The sequence below is a fragment of the Poecilia mexicana genome, unplaced genomic scaffold (genome assembly GCF_051168715.1).
Source record: "Poecilia mexicana isolate PSO_F unplaced genomic scaffold, ASM5116871v1 scaffold_11, whole genome shotgun sequence".
Taxonomy (NCBI): domain Eukaryota; kingdom Metazoa; phylum Chordata; class Actinopteri; order Cyprinodontiformes; family Poeciliidae; genus Poecilia; species Poecilia mexicana.
The window spans coordinates 26,430,590-26,455,261 of record NW_028263380.1 but is presented as its reverse complement, the minus strand read 5'-3'; the positions used below and the strand labels follow the sequence as shown (position 1 = coordinate 26,455,261).

Genomic DNA, 24,672 nt, shown 5'->3' with positions numbered 1-24,672 from the left:
ACGCGTCACTCGGTCTGTCGTCGTCGCTTAGCAACAAAATCTTAGTTAAAACTGTGAAATTCAACTCAATTCAAAAAAATACTTATTAATCTTAAAGGGAAATTTAATGTTTCAACTCGTATTACCAAAATATCTTCAAAGAGTTGTAGATGCTAATGGCTGTGACTAAGAAGCATCTCCTGTAGCAGTCAGTACACCACCATCGCTAAAGAAGCCTCTGACTGGATGGTTGTATCACAGTTTAATAACAAGGTTGCTCCAGGTTGTAATATTCTTTGCACCATAATCTTCAGAGGTTCCACAGCAGATCTCGGAACACAAAGAGATTATAAAGATGCACAATTAGGCATCTTTTCTTTGTCAAAAATACATATTAGAGTATTTAGCTATAGTTGAAACATTAGAATGATTAAAATGTTTTTAAAAAACATATTTAGACTTGATATCAAAGTCTTGTTTTCAAATTAGCATCAATAAAATATTTAAAATATATTTAGTCACACTAATAGTTTTTCAGTATTTCAAGTATTTTTGAATTGCATTTTATTAAGAGGTTGTTTCCTTAAATGCCTAGTGTCCTTAATTAGCATCAGACTGAAATTTTCACAGCTTCAGTGTTCAAATGTGCAATCTTTAATTACTATCATATTGATGGCAAAACCCGATTTTTTTGTATTGATTAGCTAAGGTTTTAAAATCAGTGACTCAAGTATGTTTCCATCTTATAATTGAAAGGACGATTTAAATGTTACAGCAGGAGTAGGGCTGATATTTGTGGCAGTTTGTAGCTCGGTTTATTACACAAGACAAACAGGACATGAAGTCACATGAATCCTTGTTAGTCACAGTTAATCGAGAGAAAGTGAGGAACTTCTCCAAATCTCAGGAACGTCACTTTTCAGGAAGAATTTCCATCGTTTTTATGCCCATATATTGAAAACCATCCGATGTTTTAGGGTCAGCACTTCCTGATAAGATCCCTGAGAAAGAAACAGAAGAGTCTGTTGTATTCTGAATGCTGAGGTCCACTCGGTAAGAAACTTACCGTTTTAAATCAAAAGTGCTGCGGAAGAATCACTCTGACTAAATCAACAACTCATCATTGAACATTGACTAGAAAAACTACAGATCAGAAATTTCTACAACTGGGAAAACTTTGAATAATCTGTTCAGTGATGATGGGACGCCTGAGAGTTCACCCACATTTCAGTATCATTGTTCATTGTGTTTCTGATTAATCTACACAGAGTTTGCAACAAATGACATAAATAAACAGCATTTCTCTGGTGGAAATGAGCTGCAGATCCGGACCGGAACCGGCAGCAGAGACGGCTGTCACAGTGAGTACGGGGTTCGAGTTGGTGCTGGTGCTTCAGAGAGCGGCGGGGCGGTCCAGTCACACGGCGGCCATCTTGCTGGCCTCTCTGACGCCGCTGAGGTAGGCTCCGGTCACCGTCTGAGGGAAGTGTCGGTTTGTGGCCTGAAGAGAAGAAGAATGTGACAAACGGGTTTTAACTTTTACAATGTTAAATTTCTGCACTTCTGGGATTAATCTTTAAATGTGCCTTTCCTATAACAATTATGCAGGTTGTCTTTGGATTGTAGCTTCTTCGGTGACTCTAGTATAAAGATGCATGACTGGGCATCATTTTGGTCAAAAAGACCTCTTAAATTTAAGCTAAAACTGGGAAAAGGGGCGATGCATGGTGTAACCGTAAACTGATTTCAGGCTGGAAGCTGTTGGGATTGTGCAGCAATGGGATTTAATGTATTTAGGATTAAAAAGTTTGTTTCATTCCTTAAGTGCCTGGTGTTGCTAATTAGCAACATAAGAATTTAGGTTTCTTATTACATTTAACTCTGAGCTTCACATCATTTATACATAAAAATGATCAAAATCAATAATTATAATGGATAAAGTTCTGCTAACGAGAGTAAAAACAAACATTTTGAGGGAAGCAGCGTTACCTCGCCTGCAAAGAAAACTTTTCCCTGCACGTCTTCTGCCAGGATGTCGTAGGCCTCTCCGCTGCCCCCTGTCTTCACGAAGCTGTATGACATCTGGGCCCACACATCTTTGCTCCAACGTGTCACAAAATAATTTAGCGGATCAGGAACTTCCTGTCAAAAAATGGTAACAAGTGACATCCAGGTGCAGTAAAGCAGATAAAGTCCGTCTGATTTCCATAAAAGAAGCATTTTAGTCGCTGCGCTGAAACAAACGTGTGTTTAAACACAAAGACGGTAAGAAAACAGCAATGACGTCAGAGAAACAGCTGTTGCTGCCCATCAACCTGGCGGAGGTTAAAGGTCATCTCCAAGCCATCTGAAGTTCATCATTCCCCAGAGAGCAAGATTATTCCCAAGACAAAAACAAATAAAATAGTAATCAAAAAATATACAGATTAATATAAAAATGATTGTTTCCAAGAGGAGAAGCTCTTGGAAACAAAAAGGAATTCAACAGACTCTGCTGGGAATCTGCTGAATTTCCAGCAGATTCAGCCTAAGGTCAGAGGTCAGAACAAGAAACTCAGAGAAATGACCAGAAACACAGAGCTCCATCTCAAACTCTGCAGGCCTCAGTTAGGAGGCTACAGGTCAAAGGTCGTGACCCTGAACCAGCATGGCTGCTAGAAAGGATTGAATCAGAAAGCCTTTTCTCTCTAGAAACAAGATGGCCGCCAAACTGAGCTTAGCAGAGCTGAACCTGGATGAAGGACAGGAATACTGGGACAACGTCCTCTGGACCAGCTGTGCAGCACGGTGGTGGAGGGATGGTGATCTGGGCTTATTCTACACCTTGCAGCCACTGAGTGGACACTGATCTCCTCTGCAGAACAAATTGTCCCAGAGACATCTGCCTTGGTGCAAACTGGGTCATCACAGGACAATGACCCAGAACAACACAACTAATCTGTTGTGATGGTCTAGTCAAAGGCCAGACATCCTGCTGTGCTCGCCGAAGGTCGATACCTGGTCTGTGAAAAGCTCTCGCAGGACCTTCAGGCACTCGTCGACCACCTCCGAGTCCTCCAGGTCCCCGACGGCAGAAACCGCGTCACCAGACATGATGGACATCAGCACAGCCTGTTTCCCCTGGTCGTCACCAAAAACACAAAACAGTTTTAACAGATTAAATATCTGCAGAGTCTCAAGCTCTCATATTCTCATTCCAGCTCAGGAAGTGTTGACATACCACCCAAAATGCAGAAAGCAAACATTTTTCTATGCTTCAAAATTCAGTTGAATTATACTTTCGTTTTTCTTCAGTCTTGATGTTTTGTAATTTCTGCCACTAGGGGCAGTATTCTGAGTTGCTGGTTGTGATCGTTTCTTTTTCATTGATGTTAAACGGAAACCGTCTGTGATTGACTTCAAATTATGAACACAATTGTTCGCACCAGGTTTATACTAGTTTTTAGTTTTTTATTATAGTTTAGTTTAATTTAGTTTGTGACTTTTTGTTTGTCTATTTCAGTTAGTTTTTAGAGTGTGTTTGCTAAGTTTTATTAGTTGTTAGTTAAATATTACTTAGTTTTTATGAGCTATAGCATTAATTACAGTCTTTTCATACTTTGGTTAATTTTTAGGTGCAGAATTCAAAAAGGTCAACGTATTGTGATTATGTTTACATTGATTGGGTAAGAAATACTCAACAGAAGATACGATTTTCAAAAAAAAAAAAAAAACTATTGTAGAATAACCAACTGACTTTGGGGTTTTATCCAACTTTTGCTGTTGCCATTTTGCAGACCAGCGTTAGGAGGATTATGGAGTGCTGTAATTTGTCAACAGCTGAGTAAACGGCTTGGGTGTGAAAAAATAAATCACATCAGTTTGAAAAGCTAATAAATTGATACATAAGCATGAAAATGAAGGATATTACATCTATAACTCCAGTATGTTTTAGTTTTATAAAAGCACAATGTAGCACTTATAGTTTTTGCCCGTTAATTACAGTTTTTATTTCAATTAACAAAAATGTTTTCCCAATTTCAATGTTTGTTATTTTGTTAGTTTTAGTTAACTATAATAACCTTGGTTTGATACATTTTTCACATATACTTTGTTTGTGAAAGACGCAACAAACGTTGCAAGTTTTTTGGTCATCCTGGGTTTCCATACAGGAGAGCAAGAGTTTATCAGAGTTGATGCCAGAATATATTTGAGATTTAAATGCACAAACTGCAAATTATTGTTTGCTTACATATATATATATATACATATATATACATATATATATATATATATATATATATATATATATATATATATATATATATATATATATATATATATATATATATGTATATATATATATATATATATGAGCAGAACCTGAGAGAAACTGAGGATTTTAGGAATAATTATTCTGTAAAACCAGGGATTATTTCTTGATAAAACCAGAAATCATCTGAAGTTTTTAGCTTTAAAAAACTGGTTTCCATAAGTCGATTCAGTAAAGTCGTTCAATAAAACCCAGTTAATAGCGTAAAGTGAGTAAAGTGCCAACCTGTGGGTCGAGGTCGTAGAAGACGCTGAACATGCCTCTCTTCTCTGGACACGGCGGGATGTGACCAAAATAATCCGCTCCTTGGATCTTTGAGTCCCAGAACCGGTTCGGAAACTGAAGAGCAATCTGCAGGATAATTTACTGAGATTAGAAACTGTAAAACCTGCCAGATGTTTGGTCTCAAACTCAGCGGGTCACAAGTAAAACGCTCAAAACGAAGACGGACAGTTCAGAGAAACTGAATGTTCTGGTTTCCTACAATTGTAGGTCCAGATAAACTTTCAGGAACATTCAGAAAAATGTCAGAAATTCCCACATAAACAATGTAATTTGAATAAAACCAGTGTGGGAAACCAAACCCGTTTGGTCCAGCAGAACCAACGTTTACATATTAACAGCTCACAGGAATTGGACTTTATCTTTCACTGGATTAACTTTCTGTTTCATGATTTTCCTCACCGAACATTTGTCTTGGTCCAGTTCTGACCCAATTAAATATTCAGAAACTTGTTGATTCAAACAAAACAAACTCAGATTTACTGTCTTTATATTTGAAATCTGAACCGAAGTTCTGATCTGATCCTCATCACTTTTTGAGGCTTAAAATCTTGCTGTGGTTAAGAGAGAGCAGAAAAGGGGGGAATCTCCATAGCAACAAGAGACTTGTTTTTGCTTTTTGTTACACTTAAATGCAGTAAAAATACAAAAAGCAGTTTTTAAATGATTTTATTTATTAAGAGAATGGGAAAAAAATGAATCCAAAACCAACCAGGTGCTCCGTCAGAAACCTCCAGCTGTGCTAGCTGGAGAAGCAGAGCAGCTAAATAAATTTAGCTGCCAGCCAATCAGACACATGAGCATTTCAGATGATATTTCAATTAGCTATTTTAACTTATACTTTAAATGTAATGATTGAGAAACATTTTAAGAAAAAAAATAAATAAATAAAAATAGTTGATTCAATTTTTTTTTATTTTTGCATTTTCCCCTTCAACGTTTTTAGCACACCCTGGTGGCTACACACTGTAAAACTCTGGATTAATATATCAAAAGGTTATATTTGGGATTGACTTTAATCAACAAATTAAATCATCATTTAAAAATAACTTTTTATATTTCCACAGGTTGTTTTTATTTAAAACATTTGACAAAAAAAGAGTAGCAAAAGAAGAAATCTGCTGCACGTCGCCGGACTGGAACAGAAATCTTTCCACTGATTACCTTTTCTATGATTCCTGCTCCCAGACTGTGGATTGCCTTCAGCTTCCGTTCAGGAAGTGGCGGGTTGAAGCGGATGGCGTTCTTCTGAAGCAGAGTCAGCGGGACCGTAACGAGCACCTGGAGGACCACAGTCGACATTAAAACACACCTGACGTGTTGCCATGGAGACGATCCGGTTTCACAGCAGGTGTTCTACCTTCTGGGCCGTCCACTGGGATCCGTTAGAGGAGGTCACTTTAACAGCGTCAGCTGAGTAGTCTATGGCCTGAACCTGGAAAAACAACAAAAACAACTTGGACCTTTAATCATTTCAACACTAATAGGGCAGCATGTTTCCGTAACTGTGTGTGAATACAAGAATAAAAATTCAGGTTGGATGTTTTTAATTTTTCCCATCAGTCACTGGAATTTCAGGATGCATTTTTCAAGATGGCCGCCTCTTTCCAGCCCTTTAGTCCAACTATTACCATAAAATGTTCCCCATTTTCATGACTTTATGAACTTTATGTCACATCATTTGTTTTAGACTTTGGTCATTCTATTCATACAACTTAAAATAACAATATGTAGCAAAATCAGAAACTGAGGACTTTGTTGTTAGCGAGTCTCACACCAGTCGCCAACTGGAAGGAGAAGAGGATGTGAAGCAGACTAAGAGACAGATGTCTTAATGGTTAGCGTTAGCTTCAACTAATGTTTCATTTGCTTAGCAGCTTAGCGTTATTGTCTGCTCATATTTTTTTATGTGTATAGCAGTAGCTTCCACTACTATGTCTATAAGCCTAGCATTAGTTTCCACTAGCTGTTTTATTTGCTTAGCAGCTTAGTGTTAGCTTCTGCTAATTCATTTCTGTTTAGCTTTAGCTTCTGTAATTTTTAAAGTATTTAGCGGTTTAGTGTTAGGTTCTACTTGTTATGTTTAGCAGATTAGCTTCTGATAATTTTTCATCTGTTTGTGTTTAGCATTTTTGGGTTAGCTTCAGCTAGTTTTTACTGTGTTTAGTGGCTTAGCATTAACAACTGCTAATTGTTTTGTTTAGTGGTTTAGTATATACTAATTTTTCAGCTTTCACAAAGTTTTTAAATACTTAGCGGTTTAGTGCTAGTTTTTGCTAATTTGTTAACATGTTAAACAGTTTACAGTTAGTAGAGCTAAGATTCTTGTTTAGTGAATTAGTGGTTAGTGCTTCGAGACGTACCGGACAGTTGGTGCGGATGTCGAGGCCTTCAGCCAGTTTGTGGAGTAAAACTGAGTAACCCTTCGTTAGTAGAGTGTGATCTCCTGAGAACTGGGCAAAAAACTCGTTGTGGTCCCAGAATCGGGCCGATACCTACAAAGAAACAAGAAGAAGACACTAGAAATGTCCCGATATCATTGTCTCTTTTGCTCTGTGTGCAGCGCAGAAACTCACCTGGTCTAATGTGCTTCCGCAGGCGAACTCCAGGTTGCTGAGGTGAAACTGAAGAACTTTCTCCTCCAAATCGCTGAACTGCATCCCAGACTCCTGCAGGAAGTTCTTCTTTATCTCCTGAACCTTTTCTGTGGAGACAATAAAACAATCAGACACATGCCTTCTCCTCTGAACTATGTTCTAGAAATTAACAACAAAACCTGCACCACAAAGATAAATATGGAAAAATAAAGATTCAAAGATTCAAAGACAAAACACCTGAAGAAACAGAATTATGACGCAAGTCTCACATAAATGATGTAAAAAAAACTCAACATGGCCGCTGAGACTGCAGATACAATTTAGTTCCAAATATGGAATTGGAAAAAATCTGATATTTTTGGATGAAAAATTCAGATGTTGGTCGCTGTGTGGATGTATCCACTAATGAGAAGTTCACAGCACCTCCTAGTGGTGAGTCCTGGCTCTGCGACTTGTCGTTCCTCCAGTCTGAAACCACGTCCAGGATGGCGTTGAAGTGGAAGTCCATGCGCTTGTCGATGGCCGGGTCGGTGGCTCGCCCGCCCTCCTGGAAGAGGTCGCAACGCTCGCCCAGCTTGTGCATCCTGATGCCCATCTGCAGCAGAGTCACCATCATCATCATCAGCGCCCCCAAGAGGTGGCAGCGGCTACAGCAGCTGAATGTGCCGGCGGTTTGAGCACAACCTGTTCACACATCAGAGCGATGGGGTTGTTCACGCAGCCGTTGACGATTTGGGCGCCTCGGCCGACGGTGACGCCCAGAGAGCCGTCGTCCCAAACCCGACCGCCGATTCTGTCCCGGGCCTCGAGCAGAACCACCTGGATACCAGAACATTCGGGAAGTTATCGATTAATCTACCGATTATTTTATACATAACTGATCATTCAGGGGAAAACAATAAGGCTGAAAAACCTGTCACAATATAAGCATTTCATATCAGTCGACAGCAATAATTTCTGGGGTTTTTGTTTAATGTATTTGATTTGTTTTATGTGTAAATCTGACATGCAGCCAATCTTTTCCTGTTTCATCCATAGTTTTCTCTCCAGGTGGGGAAACTTGAAACTGCTGCTGCACCAGTTACTCCACTGGTTGTTGAAACTGCTTGTTATGCAGCAGGTTGTTGCTAGGTAACCAAAAAGTGAGTGAGTTGATGGCACCAACTTTGCTCAGCTGGCCAATAGAGGATGAGCCGCTAAATTCAAATTAAAAAATACTTTATTGATCCTGAAGGGAAATGAAATGTTGTAACTCAAATTTAATCAAATTCTTAAGACTTATTGTAAATAGTGATTGCAAAGCTTTTCCTCTGCCTACATTTCCCAGAATGCCGTGCGGTTCTGGATTGGAGTTCAGTGATCATTCTATATAATGAATATTCTATCAGCCGTATTATTTATTGATACTGATTAATATCCTTATTGATTTATTGTCCAGCCCTAGCTGCAAGTAATAACTAATGTCAGTTATTGATTAATTTATTATTCCGACGATTAATCAATTCATCATATAAAATATAGCACTTTATGCAAATTTTCCACTCAAGCCTTTTTTTTTATACAATATCAGAAATAAGAAAATAAACAGGTCATTGCCTAAAATCCAATAACATTCCATTGGTGAATGTTTGATCATTTGTAGCAAAGGATTCATCCGCACTAAAAAATCCTTCTAACCTTTTTACATGTGAAAAGCTCAGCTTTGAACATCAAAGCTGATCTGATGATAATATTTTTGATTAACCGATCAGTTATTTTATAGCAACATGATTAATGGAAAATTAATATTTTTTAGCTAAATTTGAACGGGATGAAACTACAACTACGCCACCAGAGTTTTGGGTTGTGCTTATTTACAGCGGTTTTTATTTATTCAATGTTAAATATAAAATTAATGCACTTTTTGTACCGTTATGGCTTAATTTCCACTCTGAATGTGTTCCTCTTTCAGCAAAAGTACTTTTTTTGAGTCTATAATCCAGTTAATGACAATTATTTTGATTAATCACGATTAATTGTTTCAGTCTAGAGCACAATGCTGGGATCGGACAGAAAAAGCTCAGAGGTTTCCGGATCTCTACCTGTGTGCCAAAGTTCTGCAGCTGCCGGGCCGCAGCCAGTCCGGCGGCACCGGCACCGATGACGATCACCTTCTTCTGCGAGGAGAAAACACATCATGAGCCCAGATTGGATGATCAGCAGGAAGACGCAGAGATTCAGCAGGAAGACACAGAGATTCAGCAGGAAGACGCAGAGATTCAGCAGGAAGACGCAGAGATTCAGCAGGAAGACGCAGAGATTCAGCAGGAAGACGCAGAGATTCAGCAGGAAGACGCAGAGATTCAGCAGGAAGACGCAGAGATTCAGCAGGAAGACGCAGAGATTCAGCAGGAAGACACAGAGATTCAGCAGGAAGACACAGAGATTCAGCAGGAAGACGCAGAGATTCAGCAGGAAGACGCAGAGATTCAGCAGGAAGACGCAGAGATTCAGCAGGAAGACGCAGAGATTCAGCAGGAAGACACAGAGATTCAGCAGGAAGACGCAGAGATTCTCACAGAGCGGTATCTTTCAGGCAGCAGAGGCTGTTTCACTGCCAGAACGCCGGTGTTGATCAGGCCCTTCCTGGTCATGAAGTGGAGAACCCGGTCCAGCTCCTGAACGCAGCACACGCGCACCAAACCACGAACGATGATGTGCTGAGCACACTTCTCAGCCGTTAGCACTTCCTTCAGAAAAAACAGGGAGAAATACATTTTATCATTTCCTGCCTCTAATTCTGATTTTTAGAAATAGAGGCTGGAGAACGACTGATAAAAATGAATTTGAAGGTAAACGGAGTTTAGTTTTTCTGGAAGGAGAACATGTGATCATATATGGCACAGAGTGCCATTTTATAACACAATCAAGTAACTATGTTACCTTGTGATGTCATAAAAGTATCAAATATGACTTTAACAGAATTTTAATTAACCCTTTAACAACATTTTGACCAGCGCTGCTCTGACCAGCAGCTCCTATAATGAGCTCAGCAGCTCCACCAGCCGTTTGCTAACTGCTGCTGGCTAGTCTGAAGGAGCTGAGTGGGGGAGGAGCTGCACCATGAAGGCGGGGCTAGGTCCACCCAGGCGTTTTGCATAGCTGAATGGTTGCCATGGAGATTAAAGGATTTCTCAAACATGCATGAAAGAATCAATGAAACATTGCAGGAATGTTTTTGATGAGGGAATAACATAATAACATGATGGGAAGATCAAAAAGGTTGATTTTATGTGATAATGCCCCTTTAGGTGCACAGCCTCACTCTGCCGCCTGGTGCTCACCTTGCAGTTCTTGTGCCAGGAGGCCAGGATGAGGTTCCTCAGGGCCAGGTACATGGTGGGGTCCCGGGAAAACTCTGGAAACTCGTAGAGCTCGTCCAGCTCCATCATGTCGGGCCGCACACACAGAGCCTTGCCGCACTCGTTGGGCTGGTAGAAGGGCTGGAAGTACGGACAGAGGCCTGGAACTGACGGAGAGGAGAAGTGATGATGCTTCGCTCCAATCCAGAACGTCGGCCCATCTCCTGAACTTACTCTGCGGCTGCACGGCTCTGCACGGCTCCGCCCGCAGCTCGGTCATGGAGACATTGCAGGGAGAGCCGGACGGACTCATCCCCACGCAGTCAGGATAATACGCCGAGAGGAACGCGCCGGCCGGGCTTTCCTTCAGCAGCGGAGGCAGGATCAGCATGGAGTGCCACCAGCTCTCGCTCACCTCTGCAACCCTCTGGAGACAAAAAACACCCGGAAACACTCATTTGTCATTGTGCTTTGGTATTTTGGTTTTAAAACATTTCTGCATCTTACCAAGTCCTCTGGTTGGGAACACTGGTCAGGTCCTTCAATCTGCGAGCAGAAACAACGTTTCCATGGTGACCAAACGGCAAAAACTGGGGTGGACTCTGATTTTTGCGGCTCCTCTTTACCTTGACGTTGTTGACCTTCATCCCACAGCGGTATGCTGCTGCCAGGGAGGCGGTGAGCTGGATCTCCTTGGTCAGCTGGCGCCACTTCCTGCAGTCCGGTTTGGTGCACTGAACCTGAAGGGAACGAAACGTTACTGATGAGACAAAAAAAAAACCGTTGTGAAGGAGGAAACGTTCAGCCGCTCACCCAGAACGGCAGCTGCTGGTCGGCCATGAAGGCCTTAAGGCTCGGCTCGCTTTTCCCGTTACTAGTCCACACCTTCCTCCAGGAAGCAAACGTCTCGTACCCGTCCTTGTGACTGCACAGAAAGACTTATACCAGGGTTGTCCAAACTGTGGCTCTGGGGCCATTTGTGGCCCTTGAAATGTTTTGTTCGGCCCCTCAACAGAAGTCAATAATGGTAAAAATTTGTTGGCCAAATTGATAAAAATTTGGTCGACAAATTTTGTCCAAATTTAAATTCAAAAACAGAAAATTTGTATTTTTTAAAAATGTTTTGGATGTTTAATGACACATTGAAAAAACACAAAATTTTACCAAGTATTTATAGTTTTTAGTGCAGTCCTGAATTTGCTGCATCATAATATCCTTCCAGTGAGTGCTGCAGGTAGATTTACCTTCTATAGTAGTGATCAAAGCACTCGTTGCAAAAATGTTCACCACATGACAGGTGGTACCAGCGAGAAGTGTATCCATTTTTTGCACACCTAAAAGGAAAGAAAAGCCTCTGTTAGAGACAATCCGAGTGACTGACCTCTCACCTTATTTCAGCTCCACTACCTGTCTGATGCACTCGCAAAACAAACTGGGTAGATGGCCGAACATCCTGCCTTCTCACACTTCCTGTACTTCTTCTCAGCCTGCTCATCTTCCTCCTCTGTTTCCGTGGCTTTCCTTTTACTCTGGCATCCAGAGGAGAGAATAAAATATCAGTAAATGTAAATGGCATTTAAAGCCGCCATCTTTACAAAAAGATGTTTTTTGCGAAACCTGTCACCATGGTGTGACAGTGTAATATCAATAATCTCCTCCACCTCCTCCCTGAGCTGCTATTGCCATTTGAAGAAATGCACAGAGCCAAGAGGAGGGTCTCAGTGCTGCCAATCAACCTTGTGAATTAGATGCTAAATGTTCTAATGGCGGAGAAACATCTTATTATTACAGAAAAAACTGTTTATCCGCCTCATGGGTAGAAATGCTAACTAGCTTTAGCATTCACTATGAGCCTTGTTGATGGGGAGAAGCTGCATCATAGCAGAGGCTTGAATGGATGGATGGACTACTTTTGTTTTATTTTGTTTTTCTTTTTAATAAATGGGCATAACTTGAGTTTTGTCACCTGTGGTTGAAGTAAATTGGTAAATTTGGAAAAATATTTAAGAACGTTTAACAAATATGTAATTATGAAAACAAATATCTATTCTTTCAATAAGAGTATCTAAGCATGTAGTTTTCGAAATGAGATGGAAGTTTAGCATCGAAGCAGACATGTTTACGGCATAAACACAGCCCTCCTGCTGCAGCTCACCTGTCCAGGTGGGGGGTTGTTGCTGCGCTTCACCCGGGTTGTGCTTTGCCTCCCGGAGGAGCGCAGGGTCTGTCCGTCCCCCGAAGACTCACCGGAGCTCCGTTTCCTGGCTCTGCGAGCACCGGAGCCGTTTCCCGAGTAATCTGCAGACAACAACATCAAAATGTGTCGGAGAGGAACAATGGAGCAAAGCAGCAGACAGGCCTTTACTGCGACAGATTAGCGTGTTTTAATTACAGATGCGGTTATAAACTGTTTAAAACCGATCACCAGCTGATTGAGGTCATTAACAGCGAGCAGGCGCTGAGTTTTGGACATTTTAAGCTCTTTAAATGAACCAAACAGCAGGTTTTCACTTTAGCGTGTTAGCAGTTAGCAGCTGTAACACCAACCTGCGTCAGACAGCATGGCGTCCCGCTGAACTCCTGTTAAATCGGGGCTCAACCTGCCTGTTTGTTTATAAAAAGGTTCAATAAATAAGTTAAATTATCTTTTGTTGTTGTGAAGTAAGAAAAGCGCAGCTGACATCAGAAAACAGCTTCCTGTTTAGCCCAGGAAATGGGCGGTTTGGTTCGGCTTGCTTTTGGTGTTACATTTAAAGTACCTCGTAAATCAGATATTAAATTTGAAAACAACGAAAAGCCAAACCGATTACCTGTACAATCAATTCACAATTTATTTCTAGAACATTTTCATAAGTTCTGATATTTAAGATATTTGATATAAGAGAATATGATTCTATAGGCCTATGTAAAATTAAATTAAAGCGATATTAAACTTTAGGTGAGCAAACAATGACTTATTAGTACAATTTCTTAGACTCCGAAGCTTTACAGAACACCGATATCCAGATAGCGGATAAAATTCTGGCTCTCCAGTTTTGATTTCGTCTTTCTTATGTTTTATTATGATGATTTTACCTGAGTTTAATCCAAGAATTTCGACCTTTTAAGCTAAATTGAACGCACCATCACTCAGGCAGCTTTCCGTCGCTTTTTAACAAAGTAACCATAGCAACCAGTAGTGTGCGTCGCCTACTTCTTGGACTATGATTAGAACCGAAATGTTTTTACTATTTTTACCGGATATTTACTGTCAGAAACAACCAAATTTTACGTTACGGTTTTATTTCAATTAGAAAATAGTTTCCTAGCCGCCATACGCGGCGTTTTAAAGGTGAATGAAAAGAGTTTTTCAGCAAAGTTTTGGGTAACCGACTGTTTTGTAGCAATAAGCGGAAGCTGCTCCTCTGTCTCGGGATGGATTTGAGACAAACTGTGAGCCGGGAGAATACGGGAATTCCCAGGATAAATCTGAGTGCATCGTCTAAGATTAAAAACGTCCAGGAGGTAAAGAGTCTTCATTTTGCATTGTCACAAAGAAAGACTCGTATCATGGTATACAGTTAAAAAAGGAAGAAACTGTATAAATAATATCTAAAACCCTGAAGAAATTATTTTAAAAATGATCCAGTACAAGGACCATAGCAGCAATTGTGGTGTTTGAGAACACATTTTTAAATATAAAATGTGAAAATTTCCAGTTGATTTAAAATGAAATTTATTAGTATTTTGATGATGACATCTATTATTTTGTTTGTAACAAGAAAATAAAGCTTATCCTCTAAAAAGGTTGATTATTATTATTTAGTATTTTTTGAATCAACCACATAATTCCTATTAGTCAACACACATTTTGGTAGTTTTAAACCAATGGGATGTTTCAGATCAAATTTTCCCTGCTGATTTTTCTACAGCCCACTCCAAAGTGTCTGGACCTCGTGAAGATTCTTAATCTTCTTGAGGATCCTCTGACGGTCAGTTAAATTTTTCACTTTTCTTTCAGCAAAGTTGCATTTCTGCATCTAGTCATTTGTTTTGTCCTGCAGACGAACCTGACAGAGAGGCACCTGTTTGTCCTGAGGAAGCTCCTGAAGAGGAACACGTCCGGCTTTGTATCCTCCGTCCTGGATTATCATGCTTTCCTCTTGTGTCATGATGGAAAGTTAACATTTTATTTTTCTTTCCTGCACGTTAAATCTTCTTAAAGTATGTTCAGCATTTAAGAGAGCTTGCAGATATAGCCAAGATAATCAACATCTGTGGTGAGAAAGTGATCGAGCGTCCCAAATATGCACCGTTTCTGTGCGAAATTCTTAAAATCAGCAGGTAGGAAACTCAGAAATGTGAATTTTTATCTGTTTCTGCATCAGCAGCGTCTCTGTTTTCTGCTCAGGATTCCTTTCCTGAAGGGCAAAGCATCCGATGACCTGATCTATGCTCAGGACGCCATAAACTTCCTCTCCTGCTTGGGTACGTACGCCGCTGTTTCAACAGATTTACACGTTTATCTGGTTTTAAACTCATTTCCTAGTTATGTGAGAGGTAAACCGGCTGCTTCTCCACATTTAAAGTTAATAAAAAAGCTAGAAAAGAGCATTAATGCTGTAGATCCACACTGCTACACATTACTGGGTTAAAATACACTGTAGTAGCAATTTTTTAGTTTTACTAACTCAAATGTTGAAGTTGTGGCCTGAATCCTGGAGGAAGCTAAAGATTAGGGTGATGGTGAGGAGGCTTTCCAGCCTGAAAGAGTTGAGTTCAAATGATTAAAATACCAGTGGAAAAATAAAAAATAAATCAAAATTACTGAAAATTAAATATAAATACATAAAAATTTAGTCAAATATAATTTATATTTATAAACTAAATGTCTTAATTAAAGCAATCAGAAAGTAAAATAAATGGAATAAAAATTAAAAGCTTAAAACATATTTGTCAAGTTTGATTAAAAAAATAAACATATTTTAAAAAGACTACAAATGAATTAAAACTATAAATATAAAAAACATAGTTTTTATAATATGGACTGACACATAAATAGATGCACTGAAAAACACAAAATATCAAGTATTTTGGTGTAGTAGTAGTACAAATACCTCAGTATTCTTAAAATATGACAAAACTAACCTTAAAGTAATTATTTAGCAAAATATATGAGCATATTTTAAGTAAATAACTCCATAATACTTATAAAAACACAGCTACCAGTTCTATTGGCAGATTATTTCACTGAAGATATTTTTCTTGTTTTCAGTGAACTTTTTTATTTTACTTTTTTGTTATGAGTAAAATAATCTGCCAATGGAATTAGAACTTTTTCACCAATATTAAGAGATTTTTGACTTAAAATAAGCTCGTGTATGTTGTTGAAAAGTTACGTATAATTTAGTTTTGTCTCATTTTGAGTGTAATAAGACATTTACTCTAAAAACAGACTGAAACACTTGGTCAGTTGTTGAGTTTAGGGCAGTGTAAGTGCGGTGATGATGAGGAGCAGCAGCAGCTCATGCGTCTGTCTGCAGGTCGTCTGATGAAGATCCCGAATCCTGACATTCAGGAGCGCGTCGTGGAAACGGTCCAGTCGTTTTTCAGCTTGGAGGCGTCCAAGGATCAGCCTGAAGGTAAAGCCAACGTCTCGATGCAGCTGCAGGAAGGAGCTTCAAAATGAACCTGAAGGCTCTGACAGCTGAATCTGATTAACTTTGACCTCAGGTTGTTTTCACATTTTACTCCAAACATTTTTCACCAGCCGGTGTCAAGCATTTCTCAGGCAGCATTTCTCTCCAGCTAACATTTAAATAATCGATGAATCCCGATTATTCTGATTAATTGTCTCAGCCCTAATGTTTATCATTTTCCCCTGTTGTTCTGCTCAGATATCCAGACCATCTCTCCTTTCTACCGGCTGCAGCTGGTGGAGCGCAGCGACCTTCCCAAGTTGCTGGTTGAGTCCATTGACGCACTGCAGAACCAGTCGTTCATCAAGCTGCAGCTGCTGGAAACCCTGCAGCTCCTCTGCAGCTTCTCTGGTGATGAACACTGCCCTCTGCAGGCAGGGAGGAAGAAAAGGACGCAAATCTCTCCGAGTCTAATCCGCTCAGAAACGAGTTTTAATTCAGAAACCAACGTTTTCATTCAAACGGTTCAGTTTAAATTATGTGACTCACCATGATAAATTATTCCGGACGATAAATTGTCCCAGAAGTTATTGCGATAAACGATAATGTTGTTTTGAGACCATTTTAAAGGGTAATGTCATAATAATGCAAGAACTCATTCTCAGATATGAATAAACTTTAAACTCTAATTAACATTTAACACTGGAACTGGAAGATAATTAAAAAAACAATTAAATATTGAGCTTGTTTTACTTTACCATGCGATTAATTGATATATTGATTATTGCAACAGGCCTACTGACGAAAGGAAAAGAGTGTAAACAATATATTTAAACTATTCTGTAAGGTCCAAATCTGTATCAAATTTCTTCAGTTTATATTTAAACAAAAATCCGTTTGTGCATAAAGTTCTGTCACCTCATTAAATTAACCTCATTAGCCAATCCGGGCTAATGAGGTTTAGCCTGGATTTTTCTTAAATAAAAAAATATATCAAAGATTTATTCAAAATATATTACAAACAAATCAATCGGAATCAGTTTTTTGAGCATTATTCAGGACTAGAAACTGTGATTCTCCATGGCCGTCCCTTCATCAGTTTTTCTGACCGTTTTGCAGACCTGAACTGCAGGTCGATGCTGGACGCAGGAGCAGCGGGGATCGTGTGTCTGCACATGAACAGCGCCGACCCGCCGGGCCGGTTCCTGTCCTGCTGCTCGGAGATCCTCTGGATCCTGCTGGACAGCAGCGGCCGGGAGGACGCCGTGGCTCAGCTCTGCAGCCTCGACTGCGTGGTGTAGGCGTCGCATGCTCTCACACCGTGAAACAGCATCTCTACGGCAGGCCACTTTAGCATTTAATCGCACTTCAGCGCACTTACATGAAGTCGTCCCATATTTCGTCAAAATCTACTAGTCAGAACATAAAAGCAGATATTTTGAATTACCATTTGAGATAGACTGAACTGATTTTATGTTAAACGGCCTGCCGTAGCGCGTCTTGGTCCATGCGTTCCAGGTCTCTGAAGGAAGCGTTTTCGTCCGTCCTGGCGCTCACATCCCAGGGCTTTGACCTGCAGCTCAGGAACTACCTGCTGGTGTTCACGACTCTCATCGCAGAAAATCCAAACTGTCCGCTCATCGTGAGTACGACCGGTTTAAATAAATCTCTTCTGTAGACCAGTGTCCTGCTGAAAACCTCTTTCTGATCTGCAGGAGAGCTTATTTGCCAAACAGCTGCTGGGCTACATCACACTTCCAGAATGTGAGACACTTTCTCCTCCCAGTTAGTTTTGTCTTACAAAGTCATTAAATGTGATTTTTGAGAAGAATAAAAATGTCTTTTTATTTCAAGTGGAGATCTCTTCAGCGCAGAAACTCACCCACAGCAAAGAAGACCTGAAGATGAAGAAGCTGCTGCTGAATCTGCTGATTTTGTTGTCCAGAAATGTTGCTGCTGCACAGGTCAGTCACACTACGGCAGGCTGTTTTAGCATAAAATCAGCTTCACCGCATTCTGGACAGTCAGAATGTAGTTGTGTGTAGACAAAACTAATACTTAGATATCTGTAATGTTTTTACAGATGGTCAGAGGAAACAGAGTTTATGTTAAAATGGCTTGCCATACTAACTCTAACATGTTGACTCTGGGAAATTGAGTGAATTTTCTGTTTTCCATCAGCTTTTCAGAGAGGAGCTGGTCATGGTAAGCCTGCTGCGGTTCGTGGCTCCGCCTAAGAAGCAGCCATCTTTGCCTCAGAGCGCCATCCTGAGCCAGCAAGAGGAACTGCAGCTGCAGGCGCTGGAGACGCTGGCCAGCATCGCGCCCGTCATGCTGCAAGACTACATGGGCTGCCAGGGAAACACGCACCTGCTGCTGCTGCTCGACTGGTGCTGCGGTACGCTGCGCGTTACGGCAGGAGCCCAGGGCCACGATTTTTATGAATCCTCACCTGTTTGAAAATTATGATGTTTTCGTATCTGTTTTTTGGAAAAGGGACGCATGAAACCTTCCATCATCAGTTTTTAACCGGTTATGTTTAGGACGACTATTAACACTGCAGAAACACAAAATATTATCTTTTTTTATTTAGCTCTTAGTGCACTTGAAATAAAATAAAACTAATTTATAAATAACTTTTCAGCAAGTAATATGAGGTTTTTTTTAGAGTCAATATTGCTAATGATGAAAAAGTTGGTGCATTGATAGTGTTATATTTCATTTATAACATGAAAAATATTTTGGAACTATAGAATTTTTTTTAATATTAAAGGTTTGTTTACTTAAGCTCCGCATTTAGCTGAAAAGCTACTTTTAAGTTATTGTGTCTTATTTCAAATGTGCTAAGATGTTTGAAACTAAACAAAATCACTTGGTAGCATTTTGTATTTTTGCATTAGCGAAATATTGTTTCAGTCATGGATTGGGCACTAAAACTGTTCCTTATAAATCTGGCCCTGGAAATGGAAGCAGATCATTTTTGCCGTCTGCAGCTTTCAGATTGAATGTTTTTGTTCTGCTCTTGGCTTCAGATGCCAGAGACAGGCGGAAGCTGCAGATGCAGCGCTGCATCAGAGTCCTGCGCGCCGTCACGTCTCTGGGGGAACAGTCCGTCAACCAGGACCTCAGCGACCAGGGAGCCATCCACCAGCTTCTAGGTAGCGCCCGCTTCAACCGCAGCAAAATGGCCGCCGTGAACGGCTAGAGCAGTGAGGTGTGTCTCCCTCCCAGGGATTATAATCCCCCTGGAAGACGTTTGTGACGAGGGCGATGCGGTAACCATAGAGATGATGTCGAACATCCAGCTGATCCTGTCAGCGCTGTGTGAGACCGACCTGCACAGAAAGGCAAAAAGCTCTTCCTTCAATAGATTACACTCATAATACAAGCAAAACATGAAGAAAAGCTAATATATGTGCTATGCTAAACATCAACAGGAAAGAAAAGGAGCATAAAATTAAAGATGGGAATTTAATTAAAAAAAAAAACAAGATAGATGTGCATTACAAGGTGTGAAGGTTTTTAAAGCCGAGTTAAAACCCTTTCATTTGGTGCCTTACTGTTCTACCTATGCCGCTCTTTTTGCTATTTTATCTGTTTTTAAACTGTTTTACTTCAGTTTTTTGTCTTCTTGTCCAGCACTTTGCTTAAAATAGCTTCATAAATAAAGTTATTATAATTATCAAGGTGTGGCGTAAACCTATGGAATAACCCAAGGAAGGAAATTAAAACCACTAGATTACATTTATTTAAAAGAAACTTAAAATCCAACATAAATAAAAAATAAGCAGTTCAATTGTATACATTTCAATGTAAAGTCCCATTTAGTGTACTATGCATATCTAATTTTAAGAGGGAATATTCCCTTTGAACTAAACAAACAAAAACAATGAAAGGAAATGAAAGGTAAAATCTGTTGTAAAAATAAAATCTGAAAAAATAGCCAACACGTCGTAATTCACAGTCAACACAAGCAGCTGCTGTCTGATGACTTTAGCTCGAATAGTAGAGAGTTAATGAGTTTAAACGTGGATGTGTTGCTGTCTTCCAGGAGCTGTTTGGGTCAGAGGGAGTGGAAATGGTCGTACATTTCCTGAAGAAAGGTTCGGAGAACTTCTACCACGGTTTGGGACACAACAAGCTGCTGATCTCCACCATCGACTGCGTGTGGTCAGTCCAACCAAACCGCGTCAATACAGGAAACCGTTACAGTTCTGGAGGTTTACCCACACTGGGCATGAAGGGGTTAACTAAGAACATGTTTCCAAGAAAAAAATGGGCTTTTCTATTTAAAAATAAGGAAATTCTTCTGTTTATTTAAAAACTAGTCTGAAAAACAGACGTTGATCTGCAGAGGTTACTGTAGTTTTGGAGGATGTTCTCCAAGTAACATTTAAAATTGTTTCATTATGAGTGAAATAACCTGCAAGAGGAACTAGAGGAACTAGAGGAACTAGAACTTTTTCATCAATAAAAAGTTCTGAACTTTTTTGTCAATATTCAGGAATTGTTGACTCAGAACAATCTCTTACATCTTGCTCAAAACTTACGTGTTTGTTAGTTTTATCTTATTTCAAGTGTACTAAGATATTTGTGATAAAAACTGGACCAAAAATACTTGGTAAGGTTTTGTGTTTTTGCAGTGTGTCACTCCCACAGCATGGCACTGCCACCACCAGGTTTGTTATGTAATTAGGTTAATTAAATTCAACATTCTTGTTCTGAAAAGCAGCTGAATGTGTATTGCTGCCAGTGAAAAGCTCATTCTGGAGGCTGTTGTCAGAAAAGCTGAGCCGGGTGAACCGATGGCAGAGTTTCCGTTCGTCCCTCCAGGTCCTGCATCGTCGGCTGCTGCATCACAGAAAACCAGTTTCTATGGAAGGACGGCGCTGGCCTGCTGCTGGATTTGCTCCGCTCCAGCCCCAGGTGTATGCACGGCATCATCCTCTCCATCCTGCTGGACCTGTTCAACAACCCCGACACCCGGCCGCTGATCCTGGACTGGAGGGACGCCGACGGCCGCTCGGCCCCCAGCGTCCTGCTGCAGCTCTGGAGGGACGAGGAGGAGGAGCTGGGCGTCCTGCGGGACGAAAACGGAGGAATTGCAGGTCAGACTGAGACTAATCCACTGGGAGAACCAGATTCACCTCAAGATTATCTGTCAGGTTGGATGTTTTGTTTTTGCCCTAAAGATCCGGAGAAGCCACTTCTGACCCGTTTCCAGGACAAGATCAGCAACCTGTCGTTTTCGGCCAACGCGCCGTCTGCAGCCGTGCTGGAAACAATGGAGAACCTGCGAGGGAAGATTTACCTGCTGCTGTCCAGGCTGGGTGAGAGAGAAACAGGAGCAAAACGGAGAAAGTAGGGCTGTCCAGAAAAAAAATCTGTATATAGCCACAAAAGCAACAAGAACCAACGAGCTTTCTTCATTTTCCCACAAGATCTACTGGAAAAAACTGTTTTCTGCTGATTTTTGTATTAAGAAGCAAATATTTAAGTTTTATTTGTAGCTTTTGAAATGCAGAACAATTTTATTTTCTACAGTGGAGCGTTAATTTTTGTTTGTTCCTACTTTTTGTTAATGTTTGCATTAGTATTTGGTTTAATGAGCAGGACGGGCTCCATGTTTTGCTCCAGGTTTCCAGGATCTTCCTGGTCTGTCGGTGGAAGATCATGTGACTCTGGGCATCGTCATGAGATACCTGGACTTCAAGGTGACAACAGTTTTCAAATTAAAGGGTTTCATACTGTATCTATGCCTACTTTCTACTGCAGATATCTGACTACACTTGAAATAACACAAGACTAACCTGCAAGTAACTTTTCAGCAAATATAGGAGCTTGTTTTGAGTAAAAAAAAAATCCTTAAAATTGATAAAAACTGGCAGGTTATTTCACTTTTGACAAGATATGTTTCCCTTTTTATGAGTGAAATAATCTGCCAGTTTATGAAGTCATCTTTGAGCTTTTTTGAGCCACCTTAAAAAAAAGCCTGTCCTAAACTCACATATGGATGAATTTACAGAAAATGTAACAAATAAAAGGTTTTTTTCTGCTTAAAGTCATGGATCATGAAACTGTTTCTGTGAAACCCGAAATCAGGAAAATGTTCAGAACGTCTCCAGTTGAGTCGTTTCCTCTGTGAGAAAGTTCTGAGCTTCTCTGCAGGTCTGCGAGGTTTGGAACGAGATCAGGAGCGAACTGAGTCTGGACGACGTGAAGCCGGTCACCTCTGACGAAAAGGCGCTGCACTCCATTTCCAAGACGTTGATGGGAAAAGCGCAGAGCGTCAAGGAGGAGCAGATCCGCATCCTGGAGGAGCAGAAGCAGCAGGAGATCAAGGAGGAAATCCGCATCTACGCAGAGGTGCTGAGAGTTCATGTCAAATCCGCCAGAAACGGCCTTCACCACGCTTCCTGTCCTTTACAGTTTGTTTTATTTCAGACATTTTCACCGTCCCATACACAAATCAAAAAATACTGAAAAAAAATCACAAGACAAAACAATACAGAAATGATAAACAATATTTAAATTCCTGTCAAAGCGTCATCTGAAGAAAGTTCAGCTCATTAAACCTTCACTGTGTTATAAAGCATCGTCAAAATGGAGGCAGCTGAAGCTTCCCGTGTTTTTCTAAAGCTTATGAAGGAATTTCATCTGAGTCTGTAGACAAACTCATAAAAAGAAACAAACTTTTTATGTTTAGCAAAAGATTTTCTTCACGTTTTTAATTAAAGAGTTACAAACTGTTTTAGCTCTGCATAACAATTATTCTGCACCTGAATCCTCCCAACTGAGGTACAACGGTTTTTAACACCATTCTGACTTTTTGTTTTTTAAATAAGTCTGAACTACACCTTTAAAGGAGTTTATTGTTGGTTTTCTGCGTAGTCGATGCTGTTCTGAGCTCCATTAAGTCATAAAAGTTTAAAGTGTGCAAAGTGAGAAATATTTCATTAGTTGGATGAAAATAATCAGTTATAATCTGGAAAGCTTTCTTCTGGAGCGTGTAGAGAGGTTTAGGTGAATATTCCTGTTCTGTCTTCATTTTCATGAACTCAGATGAGTTTTTGTTTTTTTATTTCAGATGAAATCCCACCGGACACAGGAGGACCTCGCTGCCAAATCCTGGGAGAATTACGTCGCCAGAACTTCAAACTACAACATCCTGAAGGTTTTTTCCAATTATCAGCTGAAATTACCGTCAGGCTCAGCGATAGTTAACCGTTTCCTTCGTCTCGTGGTTTAACTGCAGGAGGAAAAAGCTCGGAGGAAGAAACACCTGAAATCCAAACTGAAGCCTAAAGAAGCTCCTGGTGATCGACCTCCAAAGGTCTCACACCAACACTCTGCTTTCCTCTGGTTTCTGTCAAACTAAACACTCAACCAGATGGCATAAGACACATCTACACTCCATGACCTAAAAAGGTACTTTCCTGGAACTTTCCTTGAACCTTCTGGTTGTTTTCCTGGAAAAGTTCTGCAGAGTTCTGGGTAAGTTCCAGGAAATTAAGTTTTTCAGTCTGGGAATGTTGCTGGAATTTCAAGGAAGGCAACTTTTAGTGTCTGGGAAAGTTCATGGTAAGTTTCAGGGAAGCAGCATGTCATACGTCACCTGCCAATCCAACCAGATTCCCCAAAATGCCCCAATATTAAAAGTGACTCATCTCCAGTAAGTTCCTGAAGTAGTACCACAAAGTTTTATAAAAGTTTGTGGGATGTCACTGGAAAGTATCGGCGTATTCCTGGAATGCTGCAGAAAGTAACCTCTTAGGTTGACTTTAACTAAAGCAATAGAGCCGTGTTAAGACGGGATCTCCATGGAAACCAGAAGGATTTGTGCGTTTCATCCCCAAGACTTCACGGTCTTCTGTCGAATCAAAAGGACTTTTCTGCAGAACCTAAAAACCTTTTATTTGGTCACTTTTACATGTGGATCTGTGTGAATTAGGTCTGATTTCTTACCATCGGTAATGCTGCTTGCGTTTCAGAATTTCATCACTCACATCATGGCAATGAAGACCACCGGGGAGCCGGGGCCTTCAGGGGTCGAAGTGTCGCTCGCCAGAACCGTGATCTGAGCCAAACGGACTGAAGAAGAGCCCAGAACTGACGGTACCAAGACTCCTGGATCAACGTCAGACTTTTATTCTCCAGCAGCTCTGAATGCTCCTGCAGTTCTCTGAGGATCAAAACTGAGAGAACAACATTTTCTGCAATAAACCTCTTGCATTTTCTGTGTGTGGCTTCTTCTGCAAGACAATGAGCAGAAAATACAGACGTGATGTCACTCAGTCTGCACAGTCTCTTCCTTATAGTCTGGTCGAACACATGCAGGCTTCACCAAGATACTTCTGTGATAAACACGAGTTTCAAGCCTAATTTATGCTAACGAAGGTTGAATCAATCTTTTCTTTCAATGATGTCTGTCTGGAAGTTTGCAAAAACATTTATAATCAAATCAGGTGGAGGATGAAAAGTCATCTGGATTACATTTTTACAGTTAATTAAATCAATTAATGAAAAATTTGAATTGTGCATTT

At 40.3% G+C, this 24,672-nt stretch overlaps 2 protein-coding genes across 3 annotated transcripts; one reads left to right on the top strand and one right to left on the bottom strand.

The window, feature by feature from the left end:
* Nucleotides 1–771: 771 nt before the first annotated feature.
* Nucleotides 772–13,215, bottom strand: kdm1b (lysine demethylase 1B). Of its 2 annotated transcripts, XM_014996581.2 has the most exons (21): nt 13,059–13,215; nt 12,667–12,809; nt 11,919–12,040; nt 11,756–11,845; nt 11,325–11,436; nt 11,138–11,251; nt 11,019–11,057; nt 10,746–10,938; nt 10,494–10,678; nt 9,729–9,899; nt 9,252–9,326; nt 7,855–7,989; nt 7,594–7,765; nt 7,150–7,277; nt 6,937–7,068; nt 5,934–6,008; nt 5,738–5,854; nt 4,517–4,642; nt 2,977–3,099; nt 1,969–2,121; nt 772–1,480 (listed from the first exon to the last, which is right to left on the bottom strand). In XM_014996581.2, exons 1-21 carry the CDS (start codon nt 13,072–13,074, stop codon nt 1,397–1,399), a joined length of 2,505 nt encoding a protein of 834 aa, XP_014852067.2. In that variant the 5' UTR covers nt 13,075–13,215; the 3' UTR covers nt 772–1,396. The 2 variants fall into 2 exon arrangements, with proteins under 2 accessions (XP_014852067.2, XP_087866649.1); XM_088010523.1 differs by lacking the exon at nt 13,059–13,215 and having other exon boundaries at nt 12,667–12,840.
* A 477-nt stretch (nt 13,216–13,692) lies between these two features.
* Nucleotides 13,693–24,419, top strand: cfap69 (cilia and flagella associated protein 69). The gene is made up of 22 exons (XM_014996568.2): nt 13,693–14,015; nt 14,423–14,482; nt 14,555–14,620; nt 14,725–14,834; nt 14,902–14,978; nt 16,034–16,132; nt 16,388–16,540; nt 17,249–17,426; nt 17,648–17,771; nt 17,845–17,893; nt 17,984–18,093; nt 18,311–18,527; nt 19,162–19,287; nt 19,361–19,476; nt 20,181–20,299; nt 20,963–21,237; nt 21,322–21,459; nt 21,767–21,843; nt 22,298–22,495; nt 23,217–23,303; nt 23,385–23,462; nt 24,121–24,419. Exons 1-22 carry the CDS (start codon nt 13,926–13,928, stop codon nt 24,208–24,210), a joined length of 2,637 nt encoding a protein of 878 aa, XP_014852054.2. The 5' UTR covers nt 13,693–13,925; the 3' UTR covers nt 24,211–24,419.
* Nucleotides 24,420–24,672: the final 253 nt, after the last annotated feature.

Bases quoted from the DNA above. Each gene is read 5' to 3' on its own strand.
- cfap69 (XM_014996568.2), top strand. From the start codon at position 13,926: ATGGATTTGAGACAAACTGTGAGCCGGGAGAATACGGGAATTCCCAGG. The intron at 14,621-14,724 runs GTATCCTCCGTC...AAGTATGTTCAG, and splicing joins AGAGGAACACGTCCGGCTTT to CATTTAAGAGAGCTTGCAGA. The intron at 20,300-20,962 runs GTCAGTCCAACC...TCGTCCCTCCAG, and splicing joins TCCACCATCGACTGCGTGTG to GTCCTGCATCGTCGGCTGCT.
- kdm1b (XM_014996581.2), bottom strand. The intron at 7,990-9,251 runs GTAGAGATCCGG...TCTGGTATCCAG, and splicing joins TGCAGAACTTTGGCACACAG to GTGGTTCTGCTCGAGGCCCG. The intron at 3,100-4,516 runs GTTGGCACTTTA...GGTGACGACCAG, and splicing joins TCTACGACCTCGACCCACAG to GGGAAACAGGCTGTGCTGAT.